Below are 27536 nucleotides of genomic sequence, written 5' to 3' on the forward strand. Positions count from 1 at the left end.
AGTAGAACCTTGATTAGCAAAGGCTCCAGTCAACAAAAAAATCAATTTACAACAAAGAATTTGATTAGTACCTACATTCAGATTCTGTTTGCTCAGTGAAAAAAATTTTACGCAACAAAAAATTAATGCATCATGACATCAGACATCACAAAATTGTGCACAGGATTGGAATTTTAATACTTGTTTCTGAAATCTTGTGGCTCCAAGCCTCCAACATAATGAATTTCTTATATGTTTGGACTTTGGAATCCTGCAGCCTGATTGTGCACTTTTGTTAACAATTAGATAGGAGGTAATTCATCTGGCAGTAATCTCATGGTTCCAGAAATGGCAGGAAAGCTCTAGTCATGGTTCATGGACCATGGTCCTAATGATAAGTTTTCCATGCTTGATTGTGCATTAAATTTCATAAATAGAATCATGGAGTTGTGCACCGCCTGGCAACTAGTATGGAATATATCTACTTGGCGAGCCGCGACTGAATTTTTCGAGCCGTGGTTTTATGGATTTGCCAGCCATGATTCCATTTCTACGAGAGATTGCGGAAGTTGAAAATTTTATGAAATGACATGTTTGTGAAGTGCAAACCGCGATTTTTTAATCAAACAAAAATTTATGACATTCACGCTGCGAGATTTCATACCTACTGAAATTATATGATATTAGAGCCGCGATATTTCAGACAAAAATAGGACTTTTCCAGACTAGCCTGGCAACATTAGGTAGAATGAAAAGTTCTCAACAAAAATGCTCAAAACTGAAAAAGTTATCAACAAAAACACTCAAAACCATCCCTTATTAGCCAACCCCCTTTGACAGTAGGTACTTGATTCTTTCAAATGGTACAAATAATTTTTGAATAAGTAGCTAGTGGACTAAAGTCTAAGTGGAGATTTAGCATATTAAAAAATGTTCATTTACAATATTTAAGGCCACAATAAACAAAAAGATAATTGAATACCTATTATAAAACCTTGTTGACAATGACAATTGTGAATTGTCAGAATTGACAAACAATAGGGCGAATAGGCTAGGTATCCAATGTCCCAATGATAACTGCTCACGCTTCACGCCTTCACGGTCACGGAAATAGTCGTAAAATGCCCATCAAATGATTGCTGCACACTGCACTGGACAATATTTATATTTACAACTCAGTCAAGAGTCAACCGTCGTGAACTGTCCTTTCAGCAAATTCAGCCTGATTTAAGTTTCAGGAAATAGGAGCTATAAAGATATCACTAAATTTTTACGACATACAACAACTTCTGAAATGCATCAAAATTCTAAATTACCACAAATAAAAACAATTCATATTTCAACATAGTGGCAAAGCAGAGAGTTTTTTAGACTCTCTCTCAACTTCTCAAGTTCATTTTTGAGTCCTATAAGTAGACCAGTAAACTGAGTAAAGTATCCTAGATACCAGCATTATCATACATAAGAAATTGGTTCAATTCTTGAGTAAATTAAAAATGAACCGATTCTAAAAAATCTGTGGTTTGTCACTATGCATACTGACAATAGATTTTTTCCAAACAATCACTGTGTCTGTAAGACTGTATTTTTTTTTTTTTTTTAATTTGATTTGAAGACTTCGGGTATGCAGGTAGCACACCTCCCAGCCTGAGCAATCAGTGACAAGTTGCATGGCCTTGTGTATAGCAAACAGCTCTGCACCAAGAACTGTGTGCTCTCGCCGGAGCAACCAGCCAGTCGCCAGCTGGGTTGAAGGAATGAAAAGTCCAGCGGAAACAGACCCATCTTCAGACTTTGAGCCATCAGTATAAATTTGGATATGTCTAGGATAGTGTCCCAGGAGAAAATCATGTAAGACTGTAACCATCGCGCTGATCAAGTGGCTGGATTTACCCATGCTATTATGGTAAAGCCGACGATGTCCCAACGAGGAACCTTTGTAATGGTTATTACTGTGAAAAGTGTGAATGAATATTTCAGTCATGACAAACATGTGACACTTGAACACTTCATGTTCTGGCTTGAAATAATTTTTCGATAGCCACAACTTGAAAATTTTCAAATAGATGCATAAAAAAATTAGGAAGGATGAAAGTTAGGAGTAAAATAGGCTATAATATGCCCCAAAATTCCATTTTTTGAGAGGTTGCAGATAACCACTTTTCTTACTTGAGTAGATAATGGCCGAAATGTCCATGAAAACCTCGAACTCGCTTAGTGAGCAAGATCTTCAGCTGTATTAGGTTCGACAATAACGGATATTTAAAGCCGTTGCTTTATGATCTACAGCGATAGATCTCGCCTTTCTGGTCCGGAATTTTCCGCCTGTTAAGTGTGAATCCCCCTCAAAAGAAAAAAATATATAACTCAGTACTCACTGCAGTGAGTGACAGAGAGCGCATTTTCACTTCGACGAAAACGTGAAGTCACGGACGGACGGATAGACTGACGGACAGACATACGGACATGGCGAGCGCAATAGTGCATTTTTTCACAAATGAGAAAATGTTCTAAAAACTATCTCCTAACGTAAGCCTCATGACTGCAAGGTCAAGAGGCTGCAGTTCGGTCAGTGAGATTACCGAATTTCGGCAAATGCAAATTAACAAATATGACAACAAATAAGATTTAATGTATAACTTGGTATAAGTTATAACTTTATCAAAAATGTTAATGTGGTACTCGTTTTTTAAATGAAACAGACAGTCGTAGCTGGTTAAAAAATCAACCAGTCATCTTGAAATTCTTGAAACATAACGATTAATCGATAGACAATTCCCACAGTATTCTGGAACTTCGTTACATCATAAAATCGAATAATTTGACAACAACCAAGATGTAGCAAAAAAAAGTCATACATTACTTCAGTCTTAAAAATATAGCCTTATTGAGCGCTTACTGGATGAAAAACTTATTAAACAATACACATCCTACACGAGAAAAATAAATTGTCGCATACAATCCTTATCGTTTGTTTTAATTAAATTCACGGTCGCAGATTTCGCCTGCTCAGAAAATCAACAGTACACTTCAAATAAAGTGTAATAAAAGTGACCTTAAGTAAAAATCAGCAAAGTGAGCAAAGAAATCCAGGTAAAGTCTGAAAATTTATTTTAGTTCAAAGTTAATGATTCTACATGCGGTAAATTTTCATCGTGATTCTGCACATGAGGAAAAACGTTTGTCAGAACGTGATTCATTTCACTCGATGGCATAAGGGAGTTATCGGTGCAAACTTTCACAATATTTGCACTTTGTTTCTGCTCAACACGTTCGCGAAAATGTCGTGGCAAGACAGGGCTCTCAGGGGCGCTGCACATGGGAGTCGCTGCACATGGTTGCTCATCGTCGAAATACTCCTCTTCTTTGTCACGAGCTTCCACCTCCAATAAATCCAAGTCCTCGTTTTCGTCCACAGCTCTACGCACAAGAGAATAATTTAAGAGATCTCAACATGAATCGTCTTCGAAAAGAGTATTGAAAATGCTTCATGATCAAAGAGTGTCCCACCTAAAAACAATAAATAAATACAAAAAGACAAAATCCGTTAAGCACATTATTGGAAAAAGTTAGTGATTACCGACTGCTATAAAATTTCAAATTAAATTCATGGAACAGAGAGAAGCATTTCGAATGACTATACAGTAATAAATTAGTTTTGCACAAATGATGCCGATCATTAAATTTCAAACGGATATGATATTGGTAACACATTGTTCGTTCCATTTTAACAAGAGAAGAGAGTCACGTAGCTTATTTAATAGACTCCCATTATATTGCCAATACACGTGCATTACCTACACAAATACAAACTGGCTGTGAACCTCGTCTTGAAGATAATTTTCACGAATATTGAACGCGTTCGAATTTAATTTAACCATACATATCAATGTTGGGAACATTCCGGAGAGGATTAGACTGCTCACGCTACATGGTCAATTGAGTAACAGCGAGAAAAATATTAAAATCCTAGTTTAAATTGGGTAACAAAAAGAAAATATTGTGGACCAGTTTTTAACTTTCTACAGACTGCATAATTTGGCAACATAATTTTAAAATGTAGGTACATTTGCAGTCCGTCTATACCTTTTAAATGGGTAACAAGGAGAAAAAATCTTAGTATCACTGCATTAACCATGAGAAATAGTTTATAATCACGGTTGAAGATAGAATATAAAAAAAACCTCACTTGTAGTTGAAGGATTCATCCTTGCCGGAGATGAACGAATGATACATCGATGACATGAACTCTTCCCTAAGCAAAGTTTTGTGATCAGGATGCAAGCTCGTAGCTTCAGCGTCATCATCCATCGCTTCTTCGTCCTCCTCCTCAGACTCTTCTTCCTCTTCAAACATGTCGTCCTCCCGCTCTTCTTGCTCTTTCTGCAACTCTTTTTCGAAACATTGGTCGAGGTGGTCATAGATAATTGTGGTGAATCTGTAAGGTTAATATATTCAAGAGTAGAAGCTTGACAGGATGCAAATCATTAGCCTTAACATTTGCATGCCTTTTCAGAGTTTATTCTGTAGAGTAATAATAAACGTTTACCTCTCGCTCAAGAACAGCGTATAAAGTTATGAATAAAGCGATCATCGGAGGATTTTAGTTAAATAACGGCACTAGGATCACGGAAATACTGATGAAAAAGCGCTATTCTGCTCGTCATGTCCGTGAATTCACGGACGGACGGACATGACGATAACAATAGCGCCTTTTTAGCGCATTTTCTCATTTATGAAAAAATGCACTATTGTGCACGCCATGTCCGTCCGTCTGTCTGTCCGTCCGTGACTTCATGTTTTCGTCGACGAGAAAATGCGCTCTCTGTCACTCACTGCAGTGAGTACTGAGTTATATTTTTTCCATATATGAGAAAATGCGCTAAAAAGCTCACCGGCAATCCGATCTGTCGAAATTCTGCTTCTGTGCCTGGCGTTCGTCCTCGGTGAGATGCTGGCCTACAAGTTGCTGGTACAGTAGCGGATTTCTTTTCTTCATTTCAGATTCGCTAAAATAATCTTCATGATTAAACTCTGTCAAGTTATTAGATTGGTTCGTTCGAGAGGATGATGAGGTCGTGGATAACGAGGCGTCCTTTAATCTCTGAACGGCAGCCCAACGTCGATTACGGACAACGGTTCTGCACAGAAAACGTTTAATTATTAATGATAATAATCATTAATTATAAAAATTATTAATTATAATAATTACAACAATTATTAATCACAATAATTATTAATTATAAAAAATTAATTAAGTCATCACAGTAATATTATCACATGAAAAAAATTTATTATTCATCCTTCATCATTTTGATATGCAATTTTGATATGTGCAATTTACACTTCTTGAGGCAAACACCTGCCTTGTGATTTCTTTCTATAATTAATCAGTAAGTGTCATAGGAATACGCAAGCATTCAATAAATTGAATAGTATCTGCAATTGGATGTTCAAATAGTCTATTGATCAACGCATAATAATTTTATCTACATGTAATAGTTTATTGTGAACTGAAATGAGAAATCTAATTTCTGAACTTTAATCTTCGATCAACACTTTGACTCTGATTACTTCATCTTGTACTATTATTTAATTTTTTGTACTGTTTTTAAACAGGGTTGCCAGACGGTCATTTTTTCCGGATAAATTCCGTGATTTAGTTTTTCTCAATTGCGTTGGCCGGCTACTATTTATGATGGGGGTACTTCCTAATTAAATTTTAAATACTGCAAAATGAAAATAAATGGAATTTTTATAGCGGAACCTACAAATAAACTAGTATAAGGCCTTTTTGGCCTTTTTTGTTCTCGGATTTGGCCGATTTTAGGCAACCTGAATTATGTACCGCTACGTCCTGGAGAAATACAATAAATCATTTTGTGGTACGCATATGTACCACTTCGGAGTCAACGTGTTAAAAAGCTTCTAAATTATAGTCTATTCCTAATCATTTTATGTTTCCTTATGCTCACAGGAGAAGAACATGATAACAATAGGTGATGAAGAACAAAATAGGAAAAAAAACTTGGTCAGTGAAACTCAAAGATCGGAATAAAACTCACTTGTGTTTCGTGTTGTCGAGTTTGGCTCGAGTTTCAGCAAGATAATGCGCGACCAGAGAATCTTGCACAGCTGATTCTTCAAAAAGTTCCAAATGTTCTAATAGTAAATGTCGACCAAATCTGGAAAAATAAATAGATGTGAAAGACGCTCGGTTTCATTCGCTGATTATTCACACTAAACGACTGTAAAAGTGCCTAACAAATATAATTTGTGTAAATATAACACTGTATTCACAAGTTTACATCCCGATTTATTTAGACTTTAGTTAGGTATAAACAATTAAAAAACACCAATCGGTTATTCACATCAGTTGAAAAATTAAACACTTCCTTTATCGATGAATAATTACATCGGGGATGACCTATTCGGTTATTCACAGCAGTTGAAAAATTAAAGGCTTCATTTTTCGATTGACTATTACATCGGGGATACAAACCTGTACAGAAACTGAGAAGGTGACTCCATCATCATTTGCAAGGCAATGGCGATTTTCTCTTCAGTTGATAACTCGGGTTCACCCCGCTGTTGACTTTTGAGAACAACGTCTGTCTTAAGGGCCAGATGACGGGCGATGCGATGTGACAGTAACTCATTGGTCGAAGAGTTGGGTGCCAGAATAGAAGGATTTGGTGCAAGGAAAGTAGAATTTGGTGCATGACCAGAAGATGTTGTTGACGTATGAGAAGAAAGTGCCGGAGTAGGTGAATTTGGTGCTGGAGGAGGAGGGTAAGGATCCGCATCTTCCAATTCACCGAACATTATTTCAGATATTTTCTGTTGAAGAAGTCAAAAAGAACATGAAAATACTGTTGGACCAAGAGGATAACATCCAACTGAGTGGTTCAGATCGAATCGGTTGGTCGTGTAGGAGATGAAGGGTCAAGTGTCTGAATGAACGAAACAGGTTAGATGTAACCGGGAAGAGAAATAATCAAGTAAGTAAGTGTAGAATAGTTTACTAGCGCTTCAGCTATCAAGCTATTTCGCACCGGAGGTCAAAAGTTAACACGCCAGCGAGGCGGAAGGTCTCAATTATTCAAAATCTAAATTAATCATCACCCACCAGGGGCGAGAGGTCTCGCATGTTCAGCCCGCTGAAGCTGGCTCGAGAGAAGCAGCGTTAGCATCTCAAAGAGACGAAGTGACAAGGAGGGACAGGTGAAAAGCAACAGAAACGAAGACACTCGAACATGAGGTCGCTTACACGGGACGTCGGCCGCCCGCACGAGAGAGACAAAGAAGGGAAATGTAAGGAATCCTGCCTACATAATAACTTAATGTAAGGAATCCTGCCTACATAATAACTTAATGTAAGGAATCCTACCTACATAATAACTTAATGTAAGGAATCCTGCCTACATAATAACTTAATGTAAGGAATCCTGCCTACATAATAACTTAACCCCACAACTGAGACCTGCAGTCAGACACCGCGAGCTCAGCGGTGGAGCGCTCAGGAAAAATCCCCCCAGGAGCGCGAAATCCCATAGAACTTCTGACGCGCACAGACACGCGTCATAAGTATCCCCTGAGAGGAAGAGAGATAATTACCTATTGAAAATGAAATGTGATTACCAAAAACAAAAATCCATGCTAAGCCAGACGTCACAAAGAATGAGGTGGATTTCATTTAACTATCAGCTGAAATAGGTTTATAAAGAATCCTAAATTGCCTGAGTCGTCTTAACAGCACGACGGCAATAACAATAACCATGATTTACAAACGTTGAAGAGAACACTAGCAGCGGTAGATGTCGGGTGCACTACATATTGCTTATTTCTGACTATGCCTTATGAGATCAAAATTTTTCAGTTAATCTACTCAGCAAATGGATTGTAGCCAACTTGCATTAACTAAAAAATTAGTACTTATATCATTAGTCTGCTTATATCGCAAGTTCACAAGGAATTTAAAAGCAAAGAAAACGCCAAGAAAATTCATCATATCGATATTGAAAACGTTTTGGAAACGCTCCGAAACGTTTTCAATATCGATATGGTGAATTTTCTTGGCGTTTTCTTTGCTTTTAACTAAAAAATTAAATTAACAAAAGACCAATTTGCATGGCTCGGACAGTGTTTCATGAGGTTGCAAGATGTTCATAGGGAAACATATTCGCTTCCGTTCTATTCGATCCAACTGTGCGCAGGCAAAACTTGCGCAGAAAATATGTAAAAAAAACTATTTATACTTGGCTTCATTTTTTGAACTTCGTGAATAATTTCAACAGAAGCAAACCAAATGACTCATATAAGCGCATGATTAGTTAATATCAAACCTGTGTTGATGATTAGGCATAAATGGTATTAGTGCTCCTGTGATAATACTTGCCTATTACTAATGCTGTTATAATTATGATACATAACAGTATTGCTCTTGATTTTAATACCTAAATATTATTTTAAAAATTCTGTTTGGAATAAGGAGGCTCAGGGACGAGGGAGCGCCGAGAGAGAAAGCCCTTAGTTGGAGGAACGGTTCAAGGAAACGTTAAGCTGTCATCACAAGTTTTATAGAACATCAATAACAACCTTTAGAAATTACATGTTTTCTACTAAATTTCCAACCCAAAAACCATCGTTCACATTAGGAATATTGAGTGATATTCTGATTTTTGGAGATTCATGAATGCCTCAAAAAAATCAATTTACTTGTACGTTCTTTTCGACAGTTTTTATTAATAGTTTGTCACAACGTTAAACAATCAGGCTCTAATGCATAATCAGAATTTTTTTATCTTAAATCAGCTATTATTGTTTATAATATTTACTTCTCAGTTAGGAAGCTTTTCCAGGCTATTGAAGTTGAGGAAAATAGTTAAAATTGCACCCGAAAAACATGGCAATTTATTTGGGGCAGTAACTCGTGCAAAATACAAGAATTGCCCCCAAAATCATATTAATTATTAATTGAATCATGGTACGAGTACTAATATTATCACACGTCAATGATACTTGCAAAGTAATAAACCCCACGACACTTCAATGATACTTGAATTACACCAAGTGCCATAACTTTAAAAGTGTTAACAGCTTATGTTTCCTTAAATCGATTCTTCTCAACTCCCTTGCGTCAACGACTACTAAAATGAACAGAAATTCTAACTTTCAACGCGGATTTACGCAATTGAAGTAATTAGGTATGACAGCTTGTAGTAAATTTACAGAAAAATTTAAGTTCTACGCACGCTCTGGACACGGGAGTTCTCCATTGTTCTTGATGAACACGAGAAAAGGTTTGGGCAAAAAAGGTAGACGCAAAAGTGCGCTCACAGACACAGAAGTTCTGAACATTCATTGTTTTTTTATGAAAATGAGCAATCACGGGAAACAAGCTTTCTGCGCATAAATTTATCAGAAAAAAAATAATTTTTAGTACATGGCCATGCCATCTACTAAAAATTATTTTAAATTATTATTAATTATTTCATTTTTATTTATTAAAATACGTTGGCCACTGACTGCCAGTAATATGCAGTAACCTAGCAAATTTGCCGTGAGTATTTAACATAAATTTTCCATAATAAAATCTATGTTTTATAGGGGTAAGAAGTACGCAAAATACTTCCGTTGCAATACATTTATTGGCCGTCCACCCAAGGCACTGACCCCTTCCCTCAAAACATGTAAGGTTATTTGTAAGGTCCTTCGCATGTAAGGTTAAGTGATAATAATTAGACTAATTTAGTACGTGGGAATAGTTTCTAACAAAATAATAAAACTAAGTATATAAGTTCGAGTCATAAAGATAATTAGGTAAAGCGTTACTCTCTCATATAATCGCATGTTAAACACGAGGCAATAATACGTTAATATCAATAAAACAATACTAGAATAACACGGAAGTTTGTGGCCAACTTTACATATGTAGTCTCACAAGTAAACCAAAGGGAAGGAAAATCTTTGCTGGTTTTCACAATAGCGTGCACATTAGCATACAGTGAGTATGATTTATATTAATAACACAATGAATAAATTTCTCTCAAATGTATTCAACTTGAAGTTTAAAGACGATAGATTGATATCAATAACACAATGAACAAATTGATCTAAATCTTTTCAACTTGAATATGAAAGACGACAACGCGTGAACATAAAAACAAGCAACACGTGATTTAGTAAAGGCTTTCTTCTCGGACGAATCTTTCATTCATTTATTCGTATAAATGAATGAAAGATTCGTCCAACCTAAGCGTCCTAAACAAGTAATAACTAAGCACCTGAACACATTATTATGGTAATATATTCTTGTAATGCCGTGATCTTAAATAACTCGAGAGCTTAACACAACAAATATAATAGATGGCAAAGAAACGCACAGCCTTTAATTAGCCGTTCAACTTGGATATGAGTCAGGATATAAACAGGATATATATAAAGTCGGGTTAGAAACTAGAAATATTAAGTTGAGACAAAAACTAGAAATATCAAGTCGGGACAAAAACTAGATATATTCAGTCGGGACAAAAACTAGATATATTCAGTCGGGACAAAAACTAGATATATTCAGTCGGGACAAAAATTGGATACCGTATATTCAGTCGGGACATAAACTAGAAATATCAAGTCGGGAAAAAACTAGATATATTCAGTCGGGACAAAAATTCTAAATATCAATTCGGGCTAGAAACTAGAAATCTTAAGTCGGGCTAGAAATTAAACTTATTAAGTCGGACAAAAACTATAAATATTACATCAGGTTACGTCGCACATGAACTGGAAAATTTCTGCGACACTTTTGTAATTCTTAATGTAAAATGTTTCAAACAACAAAGCTCAAAATTCGGATAGGCCATTAAGAATTTTGAAAATTATTGACGTGCATATTTATATGCCCATCGTTATATTGTCGACAGGACTTGGTTGATTGTAAGCAAACAACTTCGATGCTAGCGAAAAATCTAGTGCCGGTCACAAAAAACGTCAAAACAAGTGCAGAAATTAACATGACACAATAATTGTCTGATTGAACATATATCAAATATTCCCCAGGTCAAAAAAAAAAGCTAAAATTGAACATACTCCGAAAATCCAGTTTTAAACCGTGAACTAGAAAAAATGGAACCGAAATTCGAAAAATTTGCTAACGATGTCAACGGTTGAAATGCAAAACAATCGAAGCTGCCAGCGGACATAATCCTTAACAACTTCAAAACTGAACAACTTTTAACAACAAATAGTTAGATAACTAAAACATTCATATCGCACAATACGTGCGAAAAAAGCAGCATAAGTCACATGGATTTGGGGGCATATTTTCTACGTGAACATTTGCCTGCAAATGTTCACTAGAAGTCATGGGGAATTTTACGGCTTTGCCCGCACCAGATTCATCAAAAATTTGCAAATAGCGCGATGCTATAAAAAGTGCATCGCTTTCACCACTGCAGGGAGTTCTATACAATAGTTGTTCATGTACTCATGGATATGAGTATGTCGAAAAATGGACAGATACTTCATAGAAGATAATGTGCTAGTAAGTACACTCTGGGGGATGAGGGAGAGTTAGATCAAATGCCGATGCACTTTTTTTTACCATACTGGGTCAACCTGATCCATTACTCAAAAAATATAACTCTGTACTCACTGCAGTGAGTGACAGAGAGCGCATTTTCTCGTCGACGAAAACGTGAAGTCACGGCCGCCAGACAGACAGACCGACGGACGGACAGACAGACGGACAGATAGACGGACAGACAGACAGACGGACAGACAGACGGACATAACGAGCACAATTTGCGCCTTTTTTCCATAAATGAGAAAATGCGCTAAAAAGGACACATCTGTAATACAGTTACTCTCTGCTCGGACTGTGGGCATGAAAGCGTGTCACTTTTTAACCAATATGGCCCCATCAATTACCTGAGTGTAGGATAGAATATTATAACACAAAAGCTGTTGATGCAAAGCCTGGTTATGGGAATAAGGGTCCCAGACGTCAATCGTTAAGTTAATGCAAAAAATTTATGCGAAAAAAATACTGTTTTGCCCTGGCTAAGTACATTGCTAAAAATGCACTGACTTGCTAGCTTACAAATCGAATTGCCCTCCTCGCAAGTCCGTCACAGTAAATAATTTCCTCAAGAATTAATAACAAATATTGTAACAATTGGAAAAATATCTCTTGACATTTTTAATAAAATGACAGATGCATCGAATTGGTCTTGATACCGGTTGTCAAAAAATGTAAGCGCAAACTTAAGATCTATTAAAGCTACATATAGAGACCAGTGAGACGCAAGGTAAAGTTACTAATCAAGGTTTGGGATCGGAAAGAAATAGTTCTCTTAAGAAACTTCCATGTACATAAAACAATAAGGACGGACTACCACGATTCAAAACGAGACCGGAAAAAGCGTGGACCAAGAGCACGAATAATTGTGAGACATGTATTCAATAATTCTGAATAGTAATTATTACACTTGAATGTGGGTAGAAGCCCATGCCATTGTTAATGGAAAAACGTTTTATTAGGTATATTATTGATGGAGAAAAGGTAGCAGTGAGACAAAATACCAACATTGTTGGTATGTCATCGATGAGAAGTGAAGGCTTAGGACGGATAAACCAAAAAATATTCAAATCGGTATTATTTCGCCCTATTTCTGTTGAGGTAGCGTGAGATGCAGAGCAAGTCGAGGTTAATACTTCATTACCCTCTCGTTTGTTACTGTAAAGCGAACGAATGCCACCGGTAATAATTACTGGTACTTTGATGCAAGTGTATGTCGAGGTTATTGTGTAATTACCCTTTCATTTGTTACCCTCAAGCGGAGTCATGTAGAGGTTATAACTTAATAACAATTTGTTAGCTTAACGCGGTGACAAATCTATCACATTCCTTAACATGCATTCATGCAGTAGCCTGCTACCCTGACGCTGTAGCAGCAGGCACCAGCAGCAGGCTACCCTCGTTCTGTAGCAGCAGGCACCAGCAGCAGGCTACCCTCGTTCTGTAGCAGCAGGCACCAGCAGCAGGCTACCCTCGTTCTGTAGCAGCAGGCACCAGCAGCAGGCTACCCTCGTTCTGTAGCAGCAGGCACCAGCAGCAGGCTACCCTCGTTCTGTAGCAGGAGGCCCATAAGAGGGTTGGTGCACGCCTTGCCCTCGTTCTGTACGTAATCCAGCAGCACCTGCAAAATAGCTTGGTTAATTTCCCTTCAGTTCCCTCTTATTGCATCAAATATTCTAGTGCCCCCGGAGTGCTGAGCATTATTACACAGCAATAATAAAGAGATCTGGACTGACTTAGGCATCTGCGACACTTTCACACGCAGAGAGTCCCACAATAAATTTTTTGTAAATAATAATTATAGTCTTCTAGTACATGAGGTGTTTCAAGCAGCTGGGCGTTTATCTCTGAGTGTAGGAATAATGATAATAAAGAAATAATATTAATAAAATAGTAACAATAATAATGATAATGTACCTGGGCGCTCATCACCGAGTGAAGGAATAATGATAAAGAAATAATATCAATAAAAGAATAACAATCTAACTCAGTACTCACTGCAGTGAGTGACACAGCGCATTTTCTCGTCGATGAAAACGTGAAGTCACGGACGGACAGACAGACAGACGGATGGACGGACGGACATGACGAGCACAATAGCGCCTTTTTCCATAAATGAGAAAATGAGCTAATAATAATGACAATATACCTGTGCGCTCATCTCTGAGTGTAGGATGGCAGCGTTGTGCGGGTTGCCGGCGCAGCAGGCGAGCAGCGTCGGGAACAGCACGGTCGTGAGGCGAGGTTCACTGAAATACTGCCACGGCAGAGCACACAGCTGCTGCAGCACCGTGGGCGTCTCGCCGCTCTGCACCACGCACTGAGAATACCAGAAACATTACCTATCGTGAGGGGTAATTCGTTAAATACTGCCACGGCTCTGCACCACGCACTAACAATACCATAAACATTGTCGTGAGGGGTAATTCTTTAAATACTGCCAAGGTAACCTCACCAAGTGTTCCGGACGTAGCAGGCGTAGGAGTGCGTCTTAACCCTCTACCGCCGCATGTCGCTCTCCGGAAACATAACTTTCAACTTAAATAATACGTAAACTATTGAGTATTGCAGGCTAATGTTGCAGGGGTAGTTCGTTAAATACTGCCCCGGTAACCTTGCTAAGTGTTCCGGATATAGCAGGCGTAGGAGTGCGCCAAAGCCCTCTACCGCCATATGTCACTCACCGGGAACATAACTTTCAACTTGAATTATACGTAAACTATTGAGTGTAGCAGCCTGAAGACGTTTGTACGCAACAGAGAACATTTTAAAGTTGTCGTACGTGGCGGCAACCATCAGTGCAAGTCATTTTGCGCTCACTAGAAACGTATCCTTTTTGCAAAGTAGGCTTGTGACAATATTGCTCCGGTTACTCATGACAGGCGGTAGAGGGTTAACATAAATCAGCCATATTCTATAATTGCGCAAAAAATAATCATAAAGGCCATATGGCTCATTTAAAACACAGCTACTAGAGTCTGAAATTCAAGATTCTAATACGATGAGAATTAGAAAATAACCTACTATAAAGCGATAAATGCAAGAGATTCAGTCAAATAAATTCTGGAGTTTGGCCTTTATTACGTCACAAACTGACGTTAGAAAAAGAGCATACAGTAAACATCCTTACAAAGAACATGAAGTAAAATAAATACTAAGGATTGCTTGTTTATTGGCCTTGTTGCCGGTGAGCAAGCCGACGAGTTGGTTGGCAATGTCCAAATCTACACGTGATCCTTGTCATAATTCAGCCCACAAATACACAGAGAAATGAGTGAGACTTTGTCCAAATAGCTCTGAACTTTTTGTCCTAGTGTGGGTCATCCTGACCCAGTTAGGTATTAGGTAGTCTTTCGGCAAAATGGAGTATCAGTCCTACGTTCGTTATCTGCTTGTGCTGTGGTTAAGAAAGTGTCACAATTCGAATAACATTACCCACTCATTGGTCTTAGTGTAAAACGAAAGAATACACAGAATAAACAAATCCTAATAATTCACCTGATTGTCGGGATTGCACAATTTGGAAAACATTACCCAGTTATTGTTCTTACTGTAAAACCGAAGAATACACAGAATAAACAAATCCTAATCCTTCACCTGATTGTCGGGATTGTTGACAGTAAGGAAGCCTACGAGAGCGATGACGTTGTTAAGGATGTCCTCGGAGGGCCAGTAGGAGCTGTGCCATAACAAGAAGCTCGCCACGTGACGCAGCTCCAAGCTTATCCCTTCACTGCCTAGGACTCCCTGCACGGACATCATGAAATGATCAATAAATCATCTTTAATTTTAGATTAAATCTTTCTTTTTCTTAGATCTCATGTTTGTAATGTTCATATACATATAATATCTTCGCTGCCTAGAACTCCCTGCACGGACATCAGGAAATACCCAATAACTGTTCATTAATTTTATATTATGTCTTTCTTTTTCGTACATCTCATGTTTGTAATGTTCATATAATATCTCACCACTAAGATTTTTATATAAAATAATCAATAACTTCAATTTTAGATTATGTCTTTGTTTTCGTACATTTGTAATGTTCATATAATGTCTCACCACAAGCATTTTTTTATATAAGGTAAAGCTTTTTCGTCTGAAGCAGGGCTGAATACGGTACTTATATTTATGCCAGGAGAATTATCGTATCGAGATAAAACCAGGACCAATATTACCTAAATTTTCCCTCATTACGCTAATATATTTCATCACTCACCTGGAAAACACCGAGATCAAGAACAGCCAGGTTGCGGAGAAGGGTGGTAGCAGCTAGGGTAATCTTCTCTATATCAGGCTGTAGTTTGGCGGGCTGTAAAGAACAACTCGAACTTTCCACCACATTATTGCTTGATATTTCAGCCGACCAGTCGGACTTGAACGATGGTTGTTTAAATTGATGAACTGGTGAGGGCGTAGTGACAGGGGTAAATGGTAATGAACTACTCGTACTTGTGGTTAAACTGGATGGGACCGGAGTGACGTTAGTAGAGGGAGATGTTAGAGTTATTGTGTTGGGGGATGGTGAGAGAGTACCGGTGGTGGCGTTAGAGTTGGAGGAGGTAGAAAGATACGCTGAGCGACCACCGTCGTGTAGCAGTAGACCGTAGAGAAGGCTTACTACCCCACACGCGTCCGTCACCTTCAGAGTGCCGAGCAGGTGTGTAGGGTCGCCTTTGTAGTTACTGCCCAGGCTGAGGGATAATGGATGAACTTTAATAGTTGCATTTAGATGGTTAAATGGTTCCGGAATGGTTTAACTGGAGAAGAAAGGCTTAACTTGATAAGAAAGGCGTAACTGGAGAATACGATAAAAAATTTTTTTTAGAAAAAGCATTTCAAAATTGACGGAATATCCGGTTTATTGTTCCTCATATTTTGCTTCCCTTTTCTTTTACTAATAATTACGTCACAACCAAATTCCACAGCCGGAATTGTAATTAAGAAAGGATTACCACTAAATTTTAATTGCCAAAACGACAAACTTGTTATCAGCATTATAACTAAATAATTTCATTAATATCATCCTCGGTGCCCTGAGCACTCATCTCACCTCCCGCAACATAAACCCGCCCTTTTAGTCACCCCCAGCATCCTCCCACTCACCCTTCCAGCACTCCCTCCCGCACTCACCTTTCCAGCATTTTCTTCCCCACGCACCCTTCCAGCACTCCCCCCCCCATTCACCCTTCCAGCATTCCCTCCCACTCCCCCACTCACCCTTCCAGCATTCCCCCCTCCCCCTACTCACCCCTTGAGCAGGGTGCTGACCAGGGCAGACAGGAGCTGCATGGCTGCCAGGATGAGCTGGGACACGGCAGGGTCTGCCTCGATGTCCCCCGGGCCCTGGACGTGTCCCAGATACCAGCTCACCCGGTCTGCTACACCCACCGCCACGCAGTAGCTTACTACGTCCTGTAGTAACGGCAGTACCGCGTGACTGTGATGGCAGTAACATGTGACTGTGGCGGGAGTAACGTGTGACTGTGGTGGCTAAAACGTGTGACGTGTTGTGTTCGTTTGTGTAGACGCTCATGACGGGAAAGGGCCACCGGAATATGAAAGAAGGTATGGGAGTTGTAAAAAAAACGCTGCCACTACGAGGCTGTCCCACAAGGAGGAGACGCTAGGTTGAAGGGAAAGGAGATGCAGAGGAAGAGATGCTGAAGAGGATCCCTACACTCAGTGCTGGCGTTGCCAAGAGTTCGTCCGACTCTGAAGATGTAGGAGCTGCAGTGGTTCCCGAGCGACGCTGAGCGGTGGAACTTGTAAGCCTAGCTTCTTCCGAGGCGACGAGAGTAGATGGAGTGGACAGAACCCTGTTGATTTCAGCGCCTACGGCGAAGCGAACTGCCATCTCACGGTAGTATCAGCTTTGCCTCGAGAGTATCAGCTTTGCCTCGAGAGTATCAGCTTTGCCTCGAGACTGCAAGGCATTATGCCTTCACTCAGACTGGGGCCATAAGGTGGTCGAATCTAGACCAAAAGGGAGGCTTCCGAGAGGAACAAATACAATGGAAAAGAAGGGGTGGCGGAGCTAGAGAGCCCTAGCCAGGATTTGCGCACATGAGAGGTTAAGGTGGAAACACAGTGAAGAACGCCGGTCTGGGTGTGGTGATGTTCGGTAGAAGTCAGTCACGGGGAACGGCGGCGGCAGTAACGTAAAATCTAACGCATTAAGAATATAAAGGCGAAAAAACTGCAAGAAAATTCGCGGTATTTTTTTCGAAACGTTTCGAAGACCAGCTCTATCAACTGGTAATATTAGATAATGAAATTACAATCAAACGGACGACAAGAGTTTACAATAATCACCCCAACAGCACCCGCGCCCCAACAATTACCTGTAACCTGAACCACGCGAAGTCTTGGGTTTCCTTGGCCTGGTTTTCACCGGCGGAGCTGCCGCTGCTGCTCCTGACAAGGGCGCGCTGCGAGGTGCCCCTAGAGGAGGTTCCCCCAGAAGATGAGCCCCCTGAAGGGGTGCCTTTAGAACTATCTTCTCCAGGGCTGTTATTGTTGAGGTCAGACTCAGACACCACCGTGAGCACCTCAGCCAGCACCTAGAGTCGGTATTATACATTAGAATCACAGGGAAGAAGGAAAAGTAATTGTTGTTAACATAATATAATAATATAGCGGTTTCAGCGTTATTAGGCCGTAGGCCTGTCGCCGATTCTTAACATCGCAGAACATTCACAGCATTTTGCGGTCTCGAACTCGCAACTCACTGCTACAATTCTGCTGTGCTTAACCGCCCGGCCTCCTTGCCGATTCTGACCAGAAACTGGCGCACAGAGCTGGGATCGAACCCGCGCCTCTCTGCGCCAATCTTGGTACTCTGAACTTTAACCACTGGGCCACCCTGCCCATTGGCATGTAAATGACAGGTAAAAACATAAGTCACTACAGAATGAAGGATCCTAAAACAATGTTATGATCACGTGTGCATAATAAAGAGAAAAGAAGGAATGTCGTTAGAAGATAGAGGTAGTTTAACGCTGGTCGGACTGCATAGGTGTAACTGTACCTTACTCGGTACGATTACAAAATTATGCAGCCTGACTAAAGTTACAGCATCGAGATTAAGAGAGACTGCAGTATTTGATAATATCAAGAGGGACACAACAGGCGACGTTGAGTTAATGCTGCTTCTTGGGTTAAATAAAGAGGAACAAGAGTTGGTATATAAAATAGTTCTTTGTTACATGATGATGACTGAGAATATGTACATACATGCAGAGGCTGAGGCCTCCACCCCGAATGGATAAATTATACCAGTGCATAATTTTCTTGTATTCAGCAAGGGGGGTTAAATTTTCTACGAGCAAGTGATCGCATACTCACCTTTACAGTGTGGTATATTCACCTCCAGAGTGTGGTATATTCACCTCCAGAGTGTGGTATATTCACCTCCAGAGCGTGGTATATTCACCTCCAGCGTGTGGCGTATTCACCTCAAGAGTGTGGCGTATTCACCTCCAGAGTGTGACATATTCACCTCAAGAGTGTGGTATATTCACCTCCAGAGTGTGGCATATTCACCTCAAGAGTGTGGTATATTCACCTCAAGAGTGTGGCATATTCACCTCCAGAGTGTGGTTTATTCACCTCCAGAATGTGTTATGTTCACCTCAAGCGTATGTACCACGGCGGGGTCTGTAGGTAGCGACATGATCACCGAGGCCCCGCCCGCTACCGAGGCGGGTGCTTCATGAGCGCGCTGTTGCAGACTCTGCAGACGATGCATGAGCCAGTCCAGCAGAGCCACGATTTGGTTAGAGTAAACCAAGTGACGACTGTTGCCAGGATGCCCTGCTACAGCCTGCAGTAGAACTCGGCTACAGAGCCCCAAAGATTTCTCAGGTACCACACAGGGAGTTGGTTTCGTAGATAAAATGTTCGGCGTCATGGAGTTCAATTCTTGGGAAAGGCTCATGGACAGTATGGAGTCAATGTCGTCGTCATCTTCAAGATTGTGAGAAGACCGCTGTTTGTTTTTGTTACTGACGGATTTCGTATTTGTAGATGAAGACTTGGTTCGGTCGGATGAATTGAGCTTTTTCTTTTTGCGATTAGAATTCGTTGAATCAGAGCCTTTAGAATGCTTTGCTTTTTCTCGGCAATTTTCTTTGTTGTTCTCTTGTACTTCGGACGCTTCTATCTCATCGCTACTATCCAATGAAGAATCTTCGCCAGATTTCAGTGAACTTAAAAATTCAATGATTTTCCCAAATCCACCAAGAGCACAGAAAGCTTCCTTGTCTCCAGTGCATTTTTTATCAAGAATCCTCAGAAGCTCAAGTAAATTTTTGTCCAAAGCAGCAACTTCAGCGGCAGCCCAGGGTCCAGAGCCCTGATTTGTCTGCAGTTTTGTGATGGCAAAAAGAGCTTTGCTGATTCGTTTGCTGTTGGCAGACGAAGGTAGCGTTGAAGACTTCAAGGGGCCGTCGTAATTTTGGCCACGAGCGGCCATACGAGCGCGAATTTTGCGACAGCGTTTCTTGAGTGTCTTCTGCCGCTCCTTGTCTCGCGTGACCTGAACACAAACGGGGAAATTTAGTAAACATTCATACGAAACACAATCAATTTTCAGCACAATAACGGAAAACTTACAGCTGACATACTGAAACGGAAAATAAATAAAGACAAACACTTTGAACGTATGTTCATGACAGCAATAGTGATGGTTCAGTGAATCTAATGTACTCAATTAGGTTAAAGCTAACGGCGAATAATTGCAAATTTAATCAGCAGGATTTAAATTTGACATCGTATATTGCGAATGTTCCAATTTACTGCAAAGATAATAAAATAAATATAATTTGACTTAGAGGGCTCGTAACCGCGTGAAAATTGTCTAGGAACCAAAACACAATTAAGAGGAGTTTGATTTTGCCATTATAATAAATCACCTTTGTATCTTCAACATAAACTAAATCACCTGCGGATCCTCAACGTTATAATAAATCTTTTGAGGATCCTAGTGATGTATAACAAATCACCTGCGGATCCACAATGTTACCTGCGGGTCGTCAACATTCTAACAAATCTCCTGCGGGTCCTCAACATAATAACAAATCACCTGCAGGTCCTCAACATTCTAACAAATCACCTGCGGGTCCTCAAAGGGTCCTCAACATTCTAACAAATCACCTGCGGGTCCTTAACATTCTAACAAATCACCTGCTGATCCTAAACGTTATAGGTAACAAATCACCTGGGGGTCCTCAATGTAACCTGCGGGTCCTCAATGTTACCTGCGGGTCCTCAACATTCTAACAAATCACCCTTAGATTCTAGTGTTATATAACAAATGACCTGGGGGTCCTCAATGTTATCAGGAGCGTCTATGATATGCTTGAGGTTGCAGGTGGCGGTGTCCTCCGTGGAGACGTGCTGGCCATCGTGCAGCTCCCGTAGCGCCTCCTGGTGGCGGGCGCCTCTGAGGTGGCTCAGTAGGTACACTTCAGAGCTCAGCAGACACTGGCACAGCGTGCACAACTTCTGCCGCTCATACCTGTCAAAATAAAAGGTTTTTATAGTATTTTTAACGCAAAATCAATTATCAATAACAGATTTAAACTGCATTTTTAACATAAAATTAATGATCAAAAGACAGTCATTGGAGAGAAGCGCCTCTAAGGTGGCTCAGTAGGTACACTTCAGAGCTCAGCAGACACTGGCACAGCGTGCACAACTTCTGCCGCTCGTAACTGTCAAAATAAATGGTTTATATTGTATTTTTAACACAAAATCAATTATAAAAAAGACAGTAGTTGGAGTGGGGCGCCTCTTAAGTGGCTCAGGAGGTATAATTCAGAGCTCAGCAGTCATAGCGTAACATAAAAACCGGATATTAAAATTTCGTTTTTGGACAAAAAAGGGATAATTAAGTGCCATCAAATAATTACATAACTTGACATGGTCGCGATTGCAAGTAAGGACGGGAAAATTCCAGTTTTCAAAAAGAAATGGTAAAGAAGTGACTTCATACGGCAAACAGTTTTCACGCTTTGTTTACAGCTTACAGAACATGAACATTCAATTTCATTACAGACTAAGAATATTTGCGTAACAGTGCTTTGACACGGCAAACGCATAATCCACAAATCTCCACTTGAAATAAAGAAATTTAACCTACAATTTTATATAACAATAGGCATAAGCTATTGATGAACATTGGTGTCTATCGTCTAGCAATAAGGGATAAATAATAATGAAGTCATAACCAGGCTCTATTAGCTCATCATTCTCCTCCCATCCAGCAATTAACAATACGACGATACAATATATCTGATATAATAGTAATAAGTAATATTAGTAACTATATATTACTATAATTAACTATATAAATATATTATTTATATAAGTAAATAAGTAGTATAGTGCACCGGCATATTTTAGGAGCGTCATCACAGCCCGTGGAGCATCTAAGGATTGAAGATTCAAGGGCGCGACGACCATACAATATATCTGATACGGTATAATATAACTATTTAATACGACTATATAATATATCTGAAATAACTAAATAAGTAATATAATGCACCGGCATATTTTAGGAGCGTCATCACAGCCCGTGGAGCATCTGAGGATGGAGGACTCGAGGGCGCGACGCTTGATTTGTTCGATGTTCTCCTCGTGACGGCGGGCAGACTCCTGCTGCTTCAGCAGGATGCGCTTCACCAGCTCGTCTTCCTTCGCCTGCTGCGCCTGGCGCGCACAAAAATAATATTTTGGTGATTTTGTGGAAGAAATTGAATTTGGATAAGATTTAAAATTAAATAAGAAAAAGAAATTAAACTTTGGAGATTTGCTTAGCGGCCAAATATGGCATGGAAATTTGCTTGGTGATTACAAATGGCATGGAGTTCTGCGTGGCAAGTATAATGGCATGGAGTTCTGCGTGGCAAGTATAATGGCATGGAGTTTTGCTTGGCGATGAAAAATGGCATGGAAATTTGCTTGACGATTACAAATGGCGTAGAGTTTTACATGACTATATATATATACTGAGAATGGACTGGAGTTTATTCCGGGCAGCCATCGTTTATTGAATGTAGCAATTACGGGACGTTGGAGCGGAGCCAAAAATGGATTACTGGAATTTTTCTTCACAAGTAAAAATTAATATGGGATGGAGTTTGTTTCTGGCAATAACTGCTGGTTGAATGTGACCGGTAATAATATTACTGGTCACAAGTATGCACTTTAATTGAACAATTAGATGGTAGACGATCTGCTTGATAGGTAATTAATTTGTACATATATTTAAATCTCCAAAGGCATAACTTTTCGGATTACGGGACGACTGTTGTATAGCATTGTCTCTCTTTATTATAACATCTCTCATACTGGAACATCAAACGCGTCATGTCGATAGTTTCATTATCATTCATTACTGTCTGATTTTTCTAAAATCACCACTCAATACTTAACTATCAGCAGTAGTTCTTTCAGAATCAGAGTACTAAAACCAGACTAGCATCAGTCTTCCTTTAAAAATCACCGCCCTTATTCCATAGCCAGCAGCAAGGCAGCAAGTTGCTAGTTACCAGCAGCAAGGCAGCAAGTTGCTAGTTACCAGCAGCAAGGCAGCAAGGCAACAAGTTGCTAGTTACCAGCAGCAAGGCAGCAAGGCAACAAGTTGCTAGTTACCAGCAGCAAGGCAACAAGTTGCTAGTTACCAGCAGCAAGGCAGCAACTTCCTAATTACCAGCAGCAAGTTAGTTACCAGCAACAAGGCAGTGAGACGCTCCTGTCTGTCCCTGGCCTTCTCCCTCGCCTGCTCCAGCAGTTCCTCCCGTCGCTCCGCCTGCTGCCTGTCGATGCGCTCACAGCGCTCACGGCGCTTCTCGCACAGCTCCAGCAGACGCGCCTGAGATGTCGTATCTTATATGATATTATGCTATATGATATTGTCTTGTATGAAATTATCCTATATGACATTATCTTGCATGATATTACACTATATGACTTGTACGATATTATACTATATGATATTATCTTGTACGAAATTATCTTGTAGGATATTATCTTATACGATATTATCCTATACCTATGACATTATCTTGTATGATATTATCCTATATGACATTATCTTGTATGATATTATCTTACACGACAATATTTTACATGAAATTAACTTGTATGACATCTAATTAACATTATCTTGTATGATATTATCTTACACGACATTATTTTACATGAAATTAACCTGCATGACATCTAATGTGAGAATATCTTGTATGATATTATCCTATATGACATTATCTTACATGATATTATCTTGTATGACATATAATGTGACATTATCTTATAAATATTTGTTTGCGTGTGTATTTGAAGCCTGGAACCGTACACATCGGGATATTGCCTGGACCTGAAATTTCAAGGTTAGTCGGAGAATAGAAAAGTATTGCTTAAAGGAAAGGGAGGATAGGGTTAGATCAAAGTTGTCTAGCACCTGGAGTTCAACAAAATTCAGCATTGTCCTTGAACAGCTAAACCCAACTGCAATACTTCGAATTTCACGACGATACTCAAAAATTATTTAAATTTTTTAAATTTAATTAATTGGTCATTGGAATTTTTCTGTAACCCTTATGAAAGCACTAGAAAAACCTCACGTCTTAAAACATCGTGATTTGAATACAAAACTAATTTGAGAAAAAAATTAGAAAGTATCAGCTAGAACTAGTACCATAGATGCCAGGCAACGAGGTCTTGTTAATGATTTTCATAAATGAAGATTTTTGCATCTGAAGGTACAACTTAAGTAAAGAAAATCACATGAATTTCGTGCGATAAAGGGATTTTTGTAAGCAAAATTATAATTTTCTTGCAAAAAATTGAGTATTTAGAGTACGATAAATGATTTTCATACGATAAATGATTTTTGTACGATAAATGATTTTCGTAAGAAAATGATTTCCGTACGATAAATGATTTTTGTACAATAAACGATTTTTGTATGATAAATGATTTCCGTACAATAAATTATTTTTGCACGATAGATTATTTTTGTACGAGAAAACGATACATCGGAAATAAGACACCGTACTTGTCTCTCGGCCTCCAAGGCTCTACGCCTCTCCTGAGCGGCCATCTCTTTGGCCGCCTTCTCCTCCTGACGGCGGCTGCGCTCCTCCGCGATGTCCGCCAGACGTGACGAGTGACTCTGCACGTAACAAAATATTTAGAGTTAACGCTCAAATTATTCATAAAAAAAACAGATACAATTTTCTACAAGGAGCCCTGCAAGCAATAAATAACATTAAGTAAAGCTTAAACCGTTCATAAACAAAATATTTACAATTAACGCTCAATCTATCCATAAAAATCAAGAAACAATCCGTTACGAGTAGCTCTGCAAGCAAGAACAACATGGAGTAACGCATAAACCGTTCATAAAACCATCAGCAGGGGCTGTACAATCAAAAATATTTTTAGGTTTTTAATTTCGTCAGCCAATCACTGACAAGAAACCGGCCGCTACCTTATGTTTTCAAAGATTAAGCATGAATGATAATTGATGAAGCATGTTCAATCTTAAAATGCCTAGCACCTTACGGACCAGGGGCCGTACTTTCAAAACTCGCTAAGTGAACGTAAGTACTTACGCTCTGTTTTCTGTTTTCTCGTCTATGATTGGTGGATTTTGCTAGAAAGGCCGTCAATGATTGGCTGATGAACGTACAATCTCTCTTTATGGAGTGGAGCATCTATGCGCAGGTTAGGCCTGCGCAATAACTTTTTTTTTGAGAGTATAGGCCCTGGCAATAAGTCCAGCAGCTATCTCAATCAATCGTCAGTTATGGAAAGATCGGGTTCCAAAGGCCGGATCCCTTGTGAATCAAGTCACGAAAAGTTCAAGAATCGGCAACAGGCCATGGGCCTATTTCTTCAGTGCCGACACTTCTATTCTATGGAGCATTTCATTCTGAGTTTCAAGACCTAATACACCAACACAATTCCCTGCACTTAACGTAGTTTGTTGCAGGAGGTCGTGCAGTTCATTGTGAGCTTCCTGCCTTCACTTTACGACAGAAATACCGGATACAAAAACACGGACACAATCCCTCCTCACTTGATGTTGTTGCAGGAGATCGTGCGCTTCACTTCATGAAGACTATAAAGAACACAAAAATACACAAATACACAAACACAACTCCTCCTCACCTAATGTTTTTGCAGGAGATAGTGCGCTTCACTTCAAGAAAACAATAAAGAACACAAATAAACGGGAAATTCCTCCTTACCTGATGTTGTTGCAGAAGATCGTGGAGTTTATTCTGCGCTTCAAGGCCATTAATGAAAGCAATCTCTCGTCCTTTGTTGTCCCAAATACACGGAAAATACCTCCTTACTTGATGTTGTTACAGGAGATCGTGCGCTTCACTTCAAGAAAACAATAAAGAACACAAAAATACGGACACAATTCCTGCTCACCTGATGTTGTTGCAGGAGGTCGTGTAGTTTATTCTGCGCTTCAAGACCATTAATGAAGGCGATCTCTCGTCCCTTGTTGTCCTCGTCGTGAGCCTTGGCGACGATGTCCTGTAGGTGCTGACGCCGCTTCTCCTCAGCGCGGTCCATCTTGCGCTCCAGCAGGTGCCTCTTCTCCTCCAGCAGCCGCTCCTTGTCCATGCTTACCTCCTCTATCTGATGATAAATAATAATAATAGTAATAATAATAATCATAATAATCATAATAATAATAATAATTATAATAATAATAATAATAATAATAATCGCTCCTTGTCCATGATAACCTCCTCTATCTGATGATAAATAAATGGCATTAACGTGATTAGTTGACTTGACTTATTGACCTCTATCTGATAACAAATGGATTAGGTCAACGTGATTAGTAGACGTGAGTTATTGAATTGTTCATGTTAACTTCCTCAATCTGATAACAAATAGATGGCATTAACGTGATTAGTTAACGTGATTTGTCCAGCTAACCTCCTCAATCTGATAATAAATAATAATAATAATAATAATAATAATAGTAGTAATAATAATGATAATAATAATAATAATAGCGGTTTCAGCGTTTAGTAGGCTGTGGACCTTACGCCGATTCTTAACATCGCAGAACATTCACAGCATTTTGCGGTCTAGCTCGAACAAATAACAAATAGATGGCATTAACGTGATTAATTGACGTGAGTTATTGACCTCTATCTGATAACAAATGATGGCATTAATGTGATTAGTTCACGTGACTTATTGAATACATTTCGCTTCAGATACACGCGATAAGAAATTGCCATTGACTTGGTATTCCTCCTATCTAAAATATGGTATAATCAATCATCAAACACGACCAACGAGCTCTAATGATTATGCTTCCATTCAGAATCCCAGAAGAAAAAATATAAATTGTCTTATTGGTGTTCCAACTAACTATATAAGAACCAAAAAAATGCATGGTTAAGTGTTAAACACGATACCTATATATAAGTTCAATCAGATTGAACTTTCGCAATCGACTTTATTAAGCTCTAATTAACGATCCCCAATCGAATCTATAAGATGACTTGATTATCAGATACTAGTAATAGTTGATTAATTATTAAATATAACGCACCCGTTTGTAGAGTTCCTTGAGCTTCTCTGTCTTGGAGTCAATGAAAGTCAGTAATTTATTTACATACCAGTAATTTATTTACATTACGCACCCGTTTGAAGAGTTCCTTGAGCTTCTCTGTCTTGGAGTCAATATAAGTCAGTAATTTATTTACTTACCAGTAATTTATTTACATACCAGTAATTTATTTACATAACGCACCCGTTTGAAGAGTTCCTTGAGCTTCTCTGTCTTGGAATCAAAGAAAGTCAGTAATTTATTTACATAACGCACCCGTTTGAAGAGTTCCTTGAGTTTCTCAGTCTTGGAGACAATATAAGTCAGTAATTTATTTACATACCAGTAATTTATTTACATACCAGTAATTTATTTACATTA

At 39.2% G+C, this 27536-nt stretch overlaps 2 protein-coding genes across 2 annotated transcripts in view; both read right to left on the minus strand.

The window, feature by feature from the left end:
- Window positions 1-3073: 3073 nt before the first annotated feature.
- On the minus strand, window positions 3074-7151 carry LOC108669021 (coiled-coil domain-containing protein 97). The gene is made up of 6 exons (XM_018156305.2): window positions 7109-7151; window positions 6482-6819; window positions 6045-6164; window positions 4875-5120; window positions 4169-4417; window positions 3074-3399 (listed from the first exon to the last, which is right to left on the minus strand). Exons 1-6 carry the CDS (start codon window positions 7127-7129, stop codon window positions 3093-3095), a joined length of 1281 nt encoding a protein of 426 aa, XP_018011794.1. The 5' UTR covers window positions 7130-7151; the 3' UTR covers window positions 3074-3092.
- A 4628-nt stretch (window positions 7152-11779) lies between these two features.
- LOC108669028 (S phase cyclin A-associated protein in the endoplasmic reticulum) overlaps window positions 11780-27536 on the minus strand; it is a 46597-nt gene continuing 30840 nt past the window's right edge. The window contains exons 7-18 of the mRNA XM_047880739.1: window positions 26012-26224; window positions 24624-24740; window positions 23295-23438; window positions 22110-22273; window positions 20879-21077; window positions 19191-20096; window positions 17902-18120; window positions 16809-16972; window positions 15777-16251; window positions 15155-15304; window positions 13707-13877; window positions 11780-13178 (exon numbers count right to left, since the gene is read on the minus strand). Of these exons, the coding sequence (XP_047736695.1) occupies window positions 13062-13178; window positions 13707-13877; window positions 15155-15304; window positions 15777-16251; window positions 16809-16972; window positions 17902-18120; window positions 19191-20096; window positions 20879-21077; window positions 22110-22273; window positions 23295-23438; window positions 24624-24740; window positions 26012-26224 (3039 nt within the window). The 3' untranslated portion in view covers window positions 11780-13061. The remainder of the gene's footprint in view (window positions 13179-13706; window positions 13878-15154; window positions 15305-15776; window positions 16252-16808; window positions 16973-17901; window positions 18121-19190; window positions 20097-20878; window positions 21078-22109; window positions 22274-23294; window positions 23439-24623; window positions 24741-26011; window positions 26225-27536) is intronic.

The sequence above is a fragment of the Hyalella azteca genome, unplaced genomic scaffold (genome assembly GCF_000764305.2).
Source record: "Hyalella azteca isolate HAZT.00-mixed unplaced genomic scaffold, Hazt_2.0.2 contig6127, whole genome shotgun sequence".
NCBI classification, from domain to species: Eukaryota; Metazoa; Arthropoda; class Malacostraca; order Amphipoda; family Hyalellidae; genus Hyalella; species Hyalella azteca.